General features: G+C 40.8%; 1 protein-coding gene across 2 annotated transcripts in view; it reads right to left on the bottom strand.

Moving 5' to 3' along the window:
• The window catches only part of TRPC4 (transient receptor potential cation channel subfamily C member 4), a 155851-nt gene that overhangs the window by 61959 nt on the left and 78541 nt on the right, over window positions 1-15351 (bottom strand). For both annotated transcript variants that reach the window (XM_009686443.2, XM_068929972.1), the window contains exon 3: window positions 5638-6156. In XM_009686443.2, coding sequence (XP_009684738.2) covers window positions 5638-6156 — 519 coding nt within the window. The remainder of the gene's footprint in view (window positions 1-5637; window positions 6157-15351) is intronic.

Raw genomic sequence — 15351 nt, 5'->3', positions numbered from 1 at the left:
TGAACTGTGTTTATCTTCCTAATCTTCAAAAAGTCTGTTGCTGTTTCTCGTTATTGCTTCCTAACCTCTGAGATGCTAGCTCTGCCTTCAGGTTAGGCTGTTGCTTTCAATTTGTCACTTGGTCTTCTACCGGAAAATGGAGGTTTTCTCACTCATAGTGAATAGTGTAAAATGACTTTTTTCCTCCAAACACAGCTACTCTATGAGACAAGATCAAGGAAAGAATTTGTACAAGGAAGGGGAAGATGGTTACAATAAAGCAAGAAGGGAAAAGGAAAAAAAAAAGAGAGAAAGACAGCTAGCCTATTCATTTGAAAAGTGAATGAAAAAGATTCACAGTTGTATTCAAACTTTAATATTTCTGCAGCGCTGATATCAGAATGTCTAATAGCAAAGCAAAATGAGATAGTCCTACTGATAATGATACAGGACCATACCCTGCAGTATACCACACAGAGTCTGAGGTCATACAGCTATAGCTTAAATTACTTAGCATGAGGCAAAACATGACAGTGATAAAAATTAGCAGTACAAGTATTTAAACTGTACTAACAAAAGTTACTGTGAAACCAGACAATATTTATTCACTTTAATAACCCTCTTATTCTTTACTTCACATTTGTGGGAAAAGTATAATCATGCAGTTTAGCAAGCACTTCTCCCCACGCGTGTAGATGCATGTGTAATAGAAGTACACTGGTAAAGCAACTCTAAAACAAAGCTGACTGAAGAGCGAGAGAGATTGTGGTTCTGTTGCAATTTCTCTACTACAAACTCTCAAACTATATGAGACTGAACATGCATTTCCCAAGCAGTGGCAAAGAAATATGACTGTCACCGTTCTCTGCTACCTAACTGCATTGCTGTCCCAAGGTTTTCCAATTTACTTGAACTCACAATGACGTATGAAGGTTATTATATGCAGAATAACTTTTGCTTGTAAATCATACACAGAATTGGGGATTCCCTTCTACATCCCTGAATTAAACTGTACTTGAATCAGACAACATTTTGATTCAGGAAGACAGAAAACTATTTGCCATTGTCCACTGTGTGCCAGGAATCTAGCACAACAAAAGTGTAAAATGACAAATGAACTACAAGCCTTTTTAAACGAAATTCTCCCTTAGTTGTGAGTATGTTATACAATAGAGAATTAGACAATGAAATGTCTCTGCAGAAAGCGGGGTGTTGTATGGCTTCAGAGAGCATCTCCCTCCTGCTGCTAACTGTAACCTAGCAACAGGAGGTGTTAGAAACAGGCACCATAAGCATCAGCAATGTGTCTTCGGTTACAAACAAATAGCACCGGTGGTGCAAAACCAATAGGAAAAAAAAAAAGTTCCTTGGGTGTTTTAACCCATATGCTCTGTGTGCAGGTAAGCACACAAAAAATGCATATTGATAGATACTCTCTGCTTCTGTCGACAAACTCAGAACAGGTATTCTTCACAGTATTGCCAGACCTCATTCTGCAATGACTTGAAACTGCAAATGCTTCTCAACCTTGTAATTTATTAATGAAAGAGAGCTGGGTTTCATCAGTGAGGTTGCTCCCTCAGCAATACATGGCAGGTTCCCTCTGACATGACTCCATGAGCTGAGAAGTGATACCGCTGAGAGGCCTTTTAACAGCGTATGAATGAGATGATCACAGTGTGGTGCCAGATGTGAAAGGAACGGGAATGCAGAAGACGAGTACCTTTTACTTTTTATTTTGGGAGAAGAGGGTCTGTTTCAGGGGCAATCTGCTCACCAAAAACAATGCAGTCAGCTCTGAGAATGCATGCACTCTCTTGATTTTCATAGATGGTAATACTGGTGGTAGCAGTGGCTTGCAGACTACTACAGTGAACACTACTTAATCACTTGCTTTTAAAGGATCTTTCCTTATTCATGGCAAGGTACTTCTAAGTCTATATTTGATTAAATACTATGCCATTTTGTAAGTGCCTTGGCGTTATCCTTCCTTATATTTGTCAATCTTCCCTTTTTTATACCACCATAATTCTTCATCATCTACTAGTCTGCATTTCCCACAAGTACCCTCAATCTGCCTTTCCTTCCAAATCTTGTGCCTTTGAGATTAAACCAAGTTATATTATCCAAATTCTTCTTCAGTCCATTACAAGACTTAGTTCTAATATACTTTCCATACTCGCTTAGTAATGACAAGAGGAATTACTGCTAATAATTTTTGGCCTTATTTTCAAACTGAAAAAAAATCTTTAACTCCTGAGCAATTAATTGTGTAAGTAACCTAAGAAACTACATGTTCCTATTATACTTATCCTTACTCTTCATTATTTTGTTACTTTGAGTTGTGGTTTCATTACTGAAGTTATGTTACTTTACTCAGAGTCCTCACCTCAGCCCTAATATAGCACTACAATATCCTGTGGTAATAATGTGACTGAAGGTTAGGATGTTGGGATGCTTGGTAAGTTGAAGGGAAGAGAATGCATTCTCGTCTGTTTTGTTCTTTTTCTTCTGCTTGTAGGACGGCAGGCAAGTTAAGAGAAAGAAGGACAATTTTTAGAACGGATAGTATCAAAACCCCCAAATCTGTTTTTGTTTCTGTCAGAATAGAAAAGTATGTGGTGGAGAACTGTTTCCTGGTACTTGAGACACAGGGCAGAAGAAGCAGGTTTAATACCCAAACTCAATATTTTTAAGCAGGTTAAGTTCAACAGAATATATTAATAGGCTAGTTAAAATCCAATCCACGCTTCTTTCTTTTTTTGGCTCTCTTTTTTTTTTAAAGAAAATGTATGTGCTACCTCTGCTGCTTGCTATGAGGCTTACCTTAGATGGTCATAGAGTAAGGCAAGGAATGTGAGAGGATCTAGTTCGTTAAATTATCAGGTTACAGAATATTCAGTGTAAAAGAAATAACAAGTAACAAGGGAAGTGATAAACACACAGACACACAGACATTAACAAGCCAGTGATAAGGGAGACAATAATAAAGACCAGAACTCTTCAGCCACAGACTCATGGGCCACTAAAGGGACTGCTCATGCACAGCCTTGAAGAGGGTCACTGTCAACTTCATAACAATGAGGAAGGGGAAACCCACATGATTATCATGAGTATTATGGGTTGTGTCAGCAGGCTTGTGGGACTGTTTGAAACTCATGATGTGATATCAGAAGGGGCTTGTGGGACTGTGCAAAACTTACTGAGGTGGAGAAAATGGGGGTCATTGTGGCCCAGCGAGGAAGAAGTGTGTCAAAGCGGAGAGAAGGGGAACCAAGGTGGGGTCATGTGCAACAGGCTGCCAGGCAGTATGCCTGTCTGATTGAGCCTTGCACTGATCAACATAATTTATCCTGTCTTCCTATTAAACCCTTTTCTTAACTATTTTTCTGTGTAATCTCACTGTCTATCCCACGTGTGAGTGCTGCAAGGTCTAAGTGCCAGCAACTGGTCCTTGCTGGGACAGCAAGGGGCCATAAGGCACAGGGTCGCCAGGTCTTGGTGGCACCAAGTAGGAAGACTGGGGTGTACGTGCGTGTGTGAGAGGTCAAACTGCCAGCAGCTGGGTCTGTCTGTATTACCTTAGGGAATGCAATCCTGTGCATGCGTGTGTATGTGTAATTCACTAGCAAACGTCCAGCTGGACTAACCAGTGAGGAGGCGGAGACCCACATCTGGGAAGACTCAAGGCCTGAGCCAGGGATGGATAAGGGAGTCTGGAGTTCAGACATAGATACGAGGCAGGCTGAGAGCCCATGCCGATATTTGAGGGATCTGTGGCTGTGGGGGTGCTTGTGAGATGCATGTGTGAGTGCATGCATGTCACCCGATACAAGTTTCTTGGTCTTCTGAGCTGGACCTACCTGAATACTATTGTAATGATCAGAAATAAAATGGCTGATCACTTAAGGTGACTGCTGCTTAAGCCAGCATCTAGTAGGTAAATATATTTAGGAACAGAACAAAGGAATCTAATAAAACTTCATTCTCCTTCAGGGACACTGAAAATGGGAGAGGTAGTGGGAAATATTTATAGACATAAAAAAATATATGTAAAATATAAAAGATCTACTGATCTGGAATTGTTGTACTGACAATCAGTATTGCTTTAATGTTTGCTATTACAAAGACTCAATAAAGTGTAATTATATGTATTACTGCAATTTAATTAGGCATGGGAATCAGATGGTACTCCTTACAGATGTCTCTCACTGTCTCAGTCTCAAATTAAGAAACACAAGCTTCGTAGCTAGCCTTTCAAAAAATCATGAGAAGTCAGAATTTAATTTCAATGCATGAATATTTTGGAAAACAGAAATCTTCTGAAGAAGTCTCCAAAAAAGCTAGCATTTGTTAAATGACTGTAGAACTATAAATTATAATGCAGGATTTGTATTTCAAGGAATATAAATGATAGTTTTTAAGAAGAGTCTGGAACTGCACCATCTGAAAGTAATTTACAAAGGCAGAGAATATGTTGCTTAAAATATACTAATGTAAAATGAAGTAATACATTTCCTCAAGGAAAAAAAACACTTATTAGAAGACTTATGAAATTAGTGACCCATTCAGATATCTTTCAAGTAGGATATCAGCAGGGCCTTACCTTAATGATAACTTCTTAGCATTACTAAATTGTATTTTAAATGTACAACACAATTGTTACTCATTTAGTTATTGCAAACCCTTCTCACATACTTAAGATATTAATGCATTAACTATTATTTTTTGAAGAATAGAGACTTATTAGTGCTAGATACACTAAAAAAAAGAAGCATCTTAAGTATTTGCTGTGTTTTAAATAGAGCAAATAATACTTATTTAATTGTTAAAGGTTTGGGGTTTTTTTGCTTGTACACTTCTGCATTTTAGCTGATTATAGACGTGTAAGTCCCAAATGAGATTGTAATGAGATCATTCTGTTATGATTTCTATCATGAATCACGTGAAGAGCTTTTGGAAATCTCATGAGAACTGTTTTCCTAACCCATCTTTCTGTTTAGAGTCCTTCACTTCTGCCACTGCGCAAGAACTTTAACATTTGTAAAGATATGCAGACATCCTCTGATTCTCACTGAGTATCTCTACCGGTTTAGCAAATTCAAGGATTTTTAACTATCATGGAAGCCAACAGACAAGTATTTCTATTTTGAAATCTTTTTGCTAAACCAACCCGAATGTCAAAATTTTGGGAAGTTATGCATTGCAATTATTCTTATGTTCTGTATCTATTTATAATAGTTACTTTCTGAAGAAACATCTCTACAGAGGTAACTATACTATTTTATAGGTGTGTAAACACGTAGCCTCCTTTTCCTGTCAGATGCAATCAACTATTTTGAAGTGTGACGTGTATATTTCTAATCCTATTATTGAAAAGGAGCTCAGTGCAGAACTACTAGAGACAGTGTCTTTTCAGGTGCAAAAGAAAAAAAAAGTCTCTTTGGATCTGCGCTATAATAGAACATTTCAAATTCTGATATTATTAAACCATAACAGCTTCTCAAATTTGTCTAATTAAAAATATAAAAAAAGAAGAGACCCTGTAGAACAAAAAAGATAAGCAGCAATTTGTCTCAGTTAAAAGGATGTATTTCAGGCTATTATCTGTCACATTACTACTGCTAAATATGCTTAAATATTCTCCAACACACTCACCTCTTTTTGACGGTACTTAATTGCCAGTTTCAATCTTGCAAGATCGTTACCACTTTGTTCTTCTATCAAGCTATTATCATCTCTGTAATTAAGAATAATTTCCAATTCCCTGGAACTCCGTGTCTGATCCAGAAGATCTTTTGCAAATTGCTTGCATTGCCGCGACAGTTCCTCATACTCCGACTTAAATTCATTTTCTACTTTACTCAGTTCCTGCAGCTCCCAACTCAGCTGAAAAGCAGTAAGGAAAGGATCCTCGCTGGACAAAGCAATCAAGGACGGGCTTGCCAGAGCCTTGTAGATATTGAGCCTGGATCGAGAATGGCGAAGGCTGTCCACATCTGAACTTGAGACACATTCAACGCAGTTGCAGCGGACCTCGTGTGGCCGCGGTACAGAGACCCCTTTCTGCACAAGGAGCTTTATGATTTCATAGTTGTTTGTGTGGGCAGCCAGAATAATGGGTGTGATATCTGGTGTAAATTCCGAGAACTGCTTGTCCAGAAGTATTGGCGGCACCTGTAAGACAAGGCAAAAACGCTTACAAACCGCTTAATTGAAGGACAGCTACAGAAAATTAAGCTAAAAGTTTATCATCTTTTACCCTTATGGATAGATCTTGCTTCTGGCCAGAGTTGACGGAAATACTTCAAAAATAACAATTTGATTAGTTAATATAGCCTCTTTCCAATTAATAAATTGTTGTAAACAGGATGTGATTTTTCATAAAACCTGTTTGTACATAAACAGCCCATGGGCAACAATTTGTTAGAGCAAATTATTAGCTACGCAAAGAACAGTCAGACACAAATGTTCAGATCTGGTCCCCTGAATTACCAGCTGTAAGCAAGATGGAATTGTTTTCTGTTCTCTGAGTGGTTAATCAAAGTTTTAAAAAGAAGGGAGAATCATGGAGACATAACTGTGATTCTCTCAAGGAAAGAGTGAAGAGAGACAGACAAGCTAGAGTTATAAAATAAAATGGCAAAGTAAATGAGAAAGAAAAGACACATTTTCTTAAGGAGATGATCTGAAACATGATTGCATAGAGAAAGTTACCCATTGCAAGGATCCTACAATCTTAAGGCTTAGTTGTACATTCACATGTGCACTTATACATACTCATTTTTAAGAAAACCGGAGAGTTAGTAGCACAGAGCTCCAAGAGACAAAAAAGTAGAAGACAATTTTTAAAACTTCTTCTGGTGTGTATTTCTGTATTTTCAATATTCTGATGTGTTTCTAGATTTTATAACAAAGGACTGTAAGTTCTTTCATTTAAAGCTTATTTCTGTATTTTACAATATCATAGTCTAAAGTCTTTCCCAGATCAAGATAGCTCATTAGACTAGTACGATGAAGCCATACAAGTTTAATTAGCCAGTGTCAATCAGCGAAGTGGTACTGGCAGCACCGCTTATAGTCACTTTTGAGTCATAGTGTGATAACCTGCAAACTCAATCTACCTCAGCTAGAAAAAGCTCTAGTTATATAGTGAAATAATTTATCTCCTCAGTCATTATATACTAATTTGATTCTTCAGTTTGCAACAGTTTTCCTTCCTTATCATCCCATTATATAATCTAAAACATTTCTCTTTTATTTCTCAAATTTAGCTTAACTTCAGGACTTGTTTGCTTTTTCATTCTATTCTCTACCGTGTCATGTAGTTGAGGCAGTAGCCTGACAAACACAAGATCCATTTCTCAGTTTTCCGATCTGAAAGTGATTATTTTCAACACGATATGCAGAGTCCACAAAAAACACTTGAAAGCATTACCAGCTGATGCTGAAGACGAAGGGATTTCTTTGTGCTTCTCTGCTCACTATCAAGATTCAAACACCAGAGCTTATCTAGCGGTTGTACAGTACAGATTGGTATAATGATAGACAGGAGAGGACTGCTTGGTTTTTACAGATTTGCAGTGCTGTTAGGAAAGGATGTGGTATTTTTATCATTAAACTCAGCACAGTGAGAGCAGCTCTTCACAGTACTATCACTCTGGTTTTGCAACCATTTTGGAAGTAGCTGCACAGTGCGACTGTTTTGTTATGCTACAAGAAACCAGCTAGATGTTTGAGTGATGCTCCTTCAAGAGGCAAAAAGAGAAAACACTCGGCTATAATGTTGTCCAGAGCCTAGGGAAATACAGGAGCACTGGAGGGACAAAAGGATATCTGAAAGAAGTCTTATAGCAACAGAATGGCCTCCTTGCCAGGTGAAAAAAACACAAATAGCAAGAAAAGTTAGTAAGAAACAGGTAAAGTATATGGGAAGACTAAAGTCAGAATGAGTTGGAGCAATGTTTAGAGTCTTGGAGGGAAAGAAGTAGAGGAAAAAATCAAATGCACAGAATCAGGCATAAACTCAGGGGAAAATAAAATCAGTGAAATTAAATGGAGAAGAAATGGCAAAAAAATTGATCTAAAAAGTTGAGAGCCTATGAGTAAGGATTAAAGGGCAGGCTAACATGGGTGACACTGTTGTGGGGGTTTACTACAGGCCACCTGATCAGGAGGAAGTCATCGATGAGGCCTTCTACCGACAGCTGGAAGTAGCCTCACAATCAGAGGCCCTGGTTCTCATGGGAGACTTCAACCACCCTGACATCTGTTGGCAAGACAGCACAGCTAGGCACAAACAGTCAAAGAGGTTCCTGCAGAGCACTGAGGATAATTTCTTGACTCAGGTGGTGGAGACGCCAACGAGGAGAGGTGCAATGCTAGACCTTGTACTAAAGAACAAAGAAGGTCTAGTTGGAGAGGTGAAGGTTGGGGGCAGCGTTGGCTGCAGTGACCATGAGATGGTGGAGCGCCGGATCCTGTGAGGAGGAAGCAGGGCAATGAGCAGGGCAGGATCGCAACCCTGGACTTCAGGAGAGCTGACTTTGGCCTCTTCAGGGACCTACTTGGAGGAATCCCATGGCGTAGGGCCCTAGAAGGAAGAGGGGTCCAAGAAAGCTGGTTAATATTCAAGCATCACTTCCTCCAGGCTCAAGAGCAGTGCATCCCTCTGAGGAAGAAGTCCAGCAAAGTGGGCAGGAGACCTGCATGGATGAGCAAAGAACTTCTGGCAAAACTCCAACAGAACAAGGAAGTACACAGAATGTGGAAAAGGGGACAGGCCACTTGGGAGGAATACAGGGACATTGTCAGAGCGTGCAGGGATGCGACAAGGAAGGCTAAGGCCCAGTTGGAATTAAATCTGGCAAGGGATGTCAAGGACAACAAGAAGGGCTTCTTCAAATGCATCAACAGCAAAAGGAAGACTAGGGAAAATGTGGGCCCACTGCTGAATGGGGCGGGTGCCCTGGTGACGAAGGATACAGAGAAGGCAGAGTTGCTGAATGCCTTCTTTGCTTCAGTCTTCACTGCTAAGGCCAGTCCTGAGGAATTCCAGACCTTGGAGACAAGAGAGGAAGGCTGGAGAAAGGAAGACTCTCCCTTGGTGGAGGAGGATCGGGTTAGAGATCATTTGTCAAAACATGACATCCACAAATCCGTGGGCCCTGATGGGATGCACCCACAAGTGCTGAGGGAGCTGGCGGATGTTGTCGCTAGGCCACTCTCCATCATCTTGGAAAGGTCCTGGAGATCAGGAGAGGTGCCTGAGGACTGGAAGAAAGCCAATGTCACCCCAGTCTTCTAAAGGGCAAGAAGGAGGAGCCAGGAAACTACAGGCCTGTCAGCCTCACCGCCATCCCTGGAAAGCTGATGGAACAGCTCCTCCTGAAGGTCGTCACGAAGCATGTGGAGGACAAGAAGGTGATCAGGAGTAGTCAGCATGGCTTCACCAAAGGGAAATCATGCTTGAGCAATCGGAGAGCCTTCTGTGATGGAATGACTGGCTGGGTAGATGAGGGGAGAGCAGTGGATGTTGTCTCCCTGGACTTCAGCAAGGCTTTTGACACCATCTCCCATCACCTCCTCCTAGGTAAACTCAGGAAGTGTGGGCTAGATGAGTGGACAGTGAGGTGGATTAAGAAGTGGCTGGATGGCAGAGCTCAGAGGGTTGTGGTGAACGGCGCAGAGTCTAGTTCGAGGCCTGTAGCTAGCAGTGTCCCCCAGGGGTCAGTCCTGGGTCCAGTCTTGTTCAATGTATTCATCAATGACCTGGAGGAAGGGACAGAGTGCACCCTCAGCAGGTTTGCTGATGATACTAAACTGGGGGGAGAGGCTAACACACCAGAAGACTGTGCTACAATTCAGAGGGACCCAGACAAGCTGGAGAGCTGGGTGGAGAGGAACCTCCTGCAGTTCAACAAAGGCAAGTGCAAGGTCCTGCACCTAGGCAGGAATAATCCCATGCACCAGTACAGGCTGGGGGTTGACCTGCTGGAAAGTAGCTCTGCAGAGAAGGACCTGGGAGTGCTGGTGGACAACAAGTTGAGCATGACCCGGAAATGTGCCCTGGTGGGAAAGGAAGCTAAAGGTCTCCTGGGGTGGGTTAGGCAGAGTGTTGCCAGCAGGTGGAGGGAGGTGATCCTGCCCCTCTCCTCAGCCCTGGGGAGGCCTCACCTGGAGTCCTGTGTCCAGTTCTGGGCTCCCCAGTACAAGAGACACATGGCACTCCTGGAGAGAGTCCAGCGGAGGGCTACCAAGATGATTAGAGGGCTGGAGCACCTCTCCTCTGAAGAAAGACTGCAAGAGCTGGGCCTGTTGAGCCTGGAGAAGAGAAGATTGAGAGGGGATCTCATCATCTGAAGGGGGAGTGTCAAGAGGATGAGGCCAGCCTCTTCTCTGTGGTGCCCAGCAAGAGGACAAGAGGCAACGGGCAGAAACTGAACCACAGGCAGTTCCATCTGAACCTGAGGAAAAACTTCTTCACTGTGAGGGTGGCAGAGCATTGGAACAGGTTGCCCAGAGAGGTAGTGGAGTCTCCTTCGCTGGAGATATTCAAAACCTGTCTGGATGTGATCCTGGGCAATATGCTGTAGGTGACCCTGCTTGAGCAGGGAGGTTGGACTAGATGATCTCCAGAGGTCCCTTCCTACCTAAACGATTCTGTGATTCTGTGATTCTGTAAAAATGGATATTTTTCTCTCTCTAATGGAGATACATTGTGTATTTTGTACATTTTTTAGCTCTTCTACATGTAAAACAACTCATGTTCCTTGAATGGGACTGCTTCCATGTGTAAGAGCTGCTATGCATGCAGGCTGTAAAACAGGGGCTTAGAGCACTAGTTAGCTGAATGAAGGAATTACTTTGGCATTACTTTTGGCACTTATTCATGCAAAATGCAGTGGAAAATCAAGACTGTAGATAAAGCCTTCAGGTGTATAATCACACCTCATTAGGGAAAATATTCTCTGACCGGCCATAGCATATTGCTGACCTGGAATAGCTGTACCAGATTCTGAGAAGATGTGTGGAGTCAATAGGAAAAATCCCCTTCTCCCTTCCTATGCACACAAACATGCACACTTGGCTTTGCAGTAATGGTAAAGACTGGCGCAGAGTCTATTTTTCGGCAGGGACGTCTGAGCTAGCCCATCCACCCTCACAGCTGCACGCAGACAGAGCTACTGGACGTTATTAGCCTTCTTCACCGTCCTCCCTATAGACTAATGAGGGATGCTTAGAATTGATGATTGTGAGCTGAGCAGCTCCTGAGCAAATTCTCTTTTGCTTTCCACTTTCTTATTCCAAAGCAGAAATGAAAAGTAATGTCTTTAGGTAGTCTGTGCAGGCATACAGAGAAATATGGGTCTAACATTACTCAGGAAGTAGGAAACAGTTGAAAGTATACTGAAAGTACAGCTGGGAAGCATTCAGATTCAAGAACAAGCAGAACGTCTGTGCACTGTGCCTGGTGTCAGGACAATAAACACAACCTTGGCACGTGTCTTCTCAGAAAATTTGCTGGCTATGTCTATGCTGCTCCGCTGGGCTTCTCATAATGCTGAAAGCTTTCAGAGCATCTCTGAGTCATCTATCACCTCCAGACTGAACAGTGTGGAGCGCCCTGGGGAATCTAGATCACTTCATTATTTCTGTCCCACATGGACCAGGCCATGAAATCCATGTCTGCTTTCTAACCTATATGTGACGTCAGTGGGGAAAACGAGACCCACCTCTAACCCTAGAGCCTCACTGGTTATTTTAGCCTTAGTTTTGTCTTCTCTTTTATTTACATAATATGTAGAAAAGAGAGCTTGCACCCATGGACACATGCAGATACATGTGTGCACCTTTTCTGCTGTCTGTGTTGCAACTACAACTAATGCTTCTTAGGCAATGTTGGGATGCAATGATGAAAATGCCTACAGAGGCCTGTACTTTTTGGTATTTGAAGAGAGCTTGTTCCAGTAAACAAGAGTTTACTGGAAGGGAGACTGTTGTGCTTTGACAGCACCTGCCATAACTAGTGAGACTCCCTCTTGGCCCTAAAGTCAAAGTGCCAGAGAGTAGAGAGCCAGAAGAGCAGAAAACTCAAGGATACAAACAAACAACTCCAAATTCACCAACTGCTCATGGTATTCCTGTGTCGCTTGCCATGTTATTATTTTTGTTCCTTCTGACAGTAATAAAGTAATACTTGCTTCCAGCCCTGCCAGAACCTAAGGCTATCTTTAAACTTCATTAACTGCAATCTTCACTAAAATGTTAGCGGAGACGCAGCTTCAGACAACATAGCATTACAATGATTGACTTTTATATGGGGTCCATTAACTCAAAAGCTGTTCGGATTTCTCATAGCTTATCAAAATCTTTCGTCCTGAAGTAACTCAGCTATAAGGCTGATGCACACATTTTGGAATTCATACCATCAAAATTTACCCAAATATAGAAGTGTGTATTGAATCATTTCAGCCTTAACTTACAGAAACATTTAAACTTAAATGGCAAACCCTAAGACTGTGACTTTTATTACATCATGACTGTAACCCCTGATCCTCCACCTCCTATTTTAAGATCTTCCACTCATTTTACCTGAAGATATATAGCATGCCAAAGCAATAAGGTGAAATTATTCCCTCATCTAGAGCATAATGAAGTACTTCTCAAGTTCTGCCTACTCTCACAGCACTCAGAACATTTCAGTATTTTACTGTTGACCCTTGCTCTGAAGTCATCAGACTTGCAATGAATTTTACTTTAAAATTACTGAAAAACAATTTCCTTTAAAGAAGCCACAACAATAACTAGCACTCACTGGAATTAGTTACACATTCTAAATCCTTGACAGGACACTCACAGAAAACATATGAGTCCTCTTTAAATCCTGGGAGAAAGGAAAACTAGTAGGTCTTACAATCAGTGACTGTACCTGCGACTCTCTAAGGCTTAGCAGCAGTGTGAATACATGATACGCTTTGGAGTTAATATGTCAAGTGTGAGGTTGCTTAAATTTAGAAAGGTCAAATGTTTTTTTCCTTCTCACACTTTACTGAAGCTTTCCTATGTCAACATTATTTACAGGGCTAAGCAAAGCAGTTAGGGCACTGCATTCTTATATGTATGACTGTATGGGGATGAGTAGGCAAAAAAAAAAAAAGAAATAGAAAAAAAAGAAAGCACATCTCAAAGTCTGTACATTTCAGTGCTCGAGGACATATTTTTTCTTGCATTCCTTTCCCTTGTGCTTACTGTAAGTGGGAATGAGTCAGCCTGACTTAGATGCCTAACAATTTTTTAGATACCGAGTGGAACAGCCCTCCTAAATACGTGCTCATGTTCCCTGTATAGTCTCTGGAAAGGGAAGTCCCTTTGCTTCCACAGAAAGAGAAAACTGTTCTAAATTAATCACAGTAAGGACTGAGACATTTTCTTTCCCTAGCAATATAACATCAAGGTAGAGAGACCCACTTGATGAAGGTCTGGTAGATATTCAGGAAACAGAAAAAAGATGATAGCCAGTTTGGAAAAGAAGGAATTGAAACCCCAGGCATATCCATGTCTCCATCTAGATTCTCATATGGCCCTCAATACTACTGTATCTTAATAGAAAGATTGAAAATTGCAGTGTGTGTTTACAGAATCTACGTAAAGCAACCTATTTCCCTGGGCACCTGAATAGCTTAATTCCTACTTAGCTTGCCTAACTCTTGTCTTGTCTTTGCTTATATACTTACAATTACTTTTTTTTTGCCTCTTCTTTTTTTTTTTTTCAGAAAGGAGACCAAGTTTTGCAAGAACTTCAAGTAAGTTAGTGGAACAAATGACTTAGTAATGTCAATCATGTTGTCAAAAAAGGAGGAAAAAAAAACAGCAAAGAGAAAACCAGAATATATGACAAATAATAAGATGGAGAAATATGTCTTTTCTCATGTGTTACCACATTATATTAGGAAATTAATATCATAAAGGTGTGTCATGAAGCTCATCAGTTGCTTCAGCACTGTTGTTCTACAGCTGCCATTATCATCCAAGCACCTTTAAAATTCTGAACTCTATAAACGTCAGTAGAGTACACAACTTGCAAGTAATCCCTATGCATGTATAGTTTTCTGGTTCTGTTTTTTACTTTGTTGTGTGCCTTATTTGGTCTCATATTATTCTATGAGCTAAAATACTTCACAATTACAATGATGGAAGTAGGATTCAAAATATCCCCCTGCCCCAATACATTTCACATGCACGAAATCACTGATAAACTCGCAGATTATAACTTGAGTTCACTGGCCAAATAATTGAAAGGGTCTGTACACAGTGCACCCTGAAAGCCATGCTGAAGCTATCCTCACAAACCTGTACAAATGGCAGACTTACAGTGGTGGCCCCGCATCTGGCCGCAAGTCCTGCTCCCTGTCCCAGGGTACTCGCTGTGCTCTTGCACAGCTGGCATGTTGTTCTGCTACCAAGCAGGCGAGGCAGCCAAGTGGCTGGAAGTCGTCAAGTCCAGCTCAGGGAAAGCATCATTTCAGAGCAGTGTGCGTAATATAAGCTATATAAAACCCATCTGGCTTATTGTCATTCTCTGCTTTTCATAGGCAGCTTCCCTGGCTTCCCTGAAAGGGGCTTAACTTGTTTATTGTCCTTTGACTCATTACATTTTCTGAATCATCTGGAGAGGGAAGCACCACACACTTAATGTGCTGCTGAAGTATTTTCTTCTCTTTCATAAAATTCTGCCTCCATGTGTAAGGTTTTTTGCAGGAAACAGACATAGTCAGAAAACTTAATCCTTACTTTAAGTATCTGTAAGTCAACTGGCAACAGCCTAGGGACTAAATGTAAGTGTGCAGTAACTTAAAACATCACATGAAATTTGTTAGAGTCATTGCAACTTATTAAGAATGCACACTTTGAATACTAATTAAACATATGAAATGCAGCCTGTATAGGTCCAACATACAAGGTTTCATAATAAACTGTGTCCTTTAATATATTCAGAGCCACAGTTCTGATCAATGCTGTCCAGTTATTTAATCATCTTTCAGTTTTCTATTTTCTGGACTGTAACCACAAGGAACAGAGATAATGAAAATGTGGCAGTACATATTTGCAGTTAAGTGATGCATACCTTCTTGAGTTTTAAATAAAGTATAGATTCTTCATTAAAGTATGTTTAAAATATTAAAAGTATTGATTCTTAAATAAAATATATTAAAATCTCAAATTGAAATTCTAAATGCTAGACACATAAGGTCATAAAAACTCCCACCTGTGCTAAATTATAGTATGTGGATCATGGCAAAATAGAAGGATTGATTAGCCAAAACAAAATCCTAACCACAAGCTCAGGCCTTGTGGTGGGAACGCTTGTTT

This window comes from Struthio camelus, chromosome 1 (assembly GCF_040807025.1).
Source record: "Struthio camelus isolate bStrCam1 chromosome 1, bStrCam1.hap1, whole genome shotgun sequence".
Taxonomy (NCBI): Eukaryota; Metazoa; Chordata; class Aves; order Struthioniformes; family Struthionidae; genus Struthio; species Struthio camelus.
This window is presented reverse-complemented; position numbering and strand designations above follow the sequence as displayed.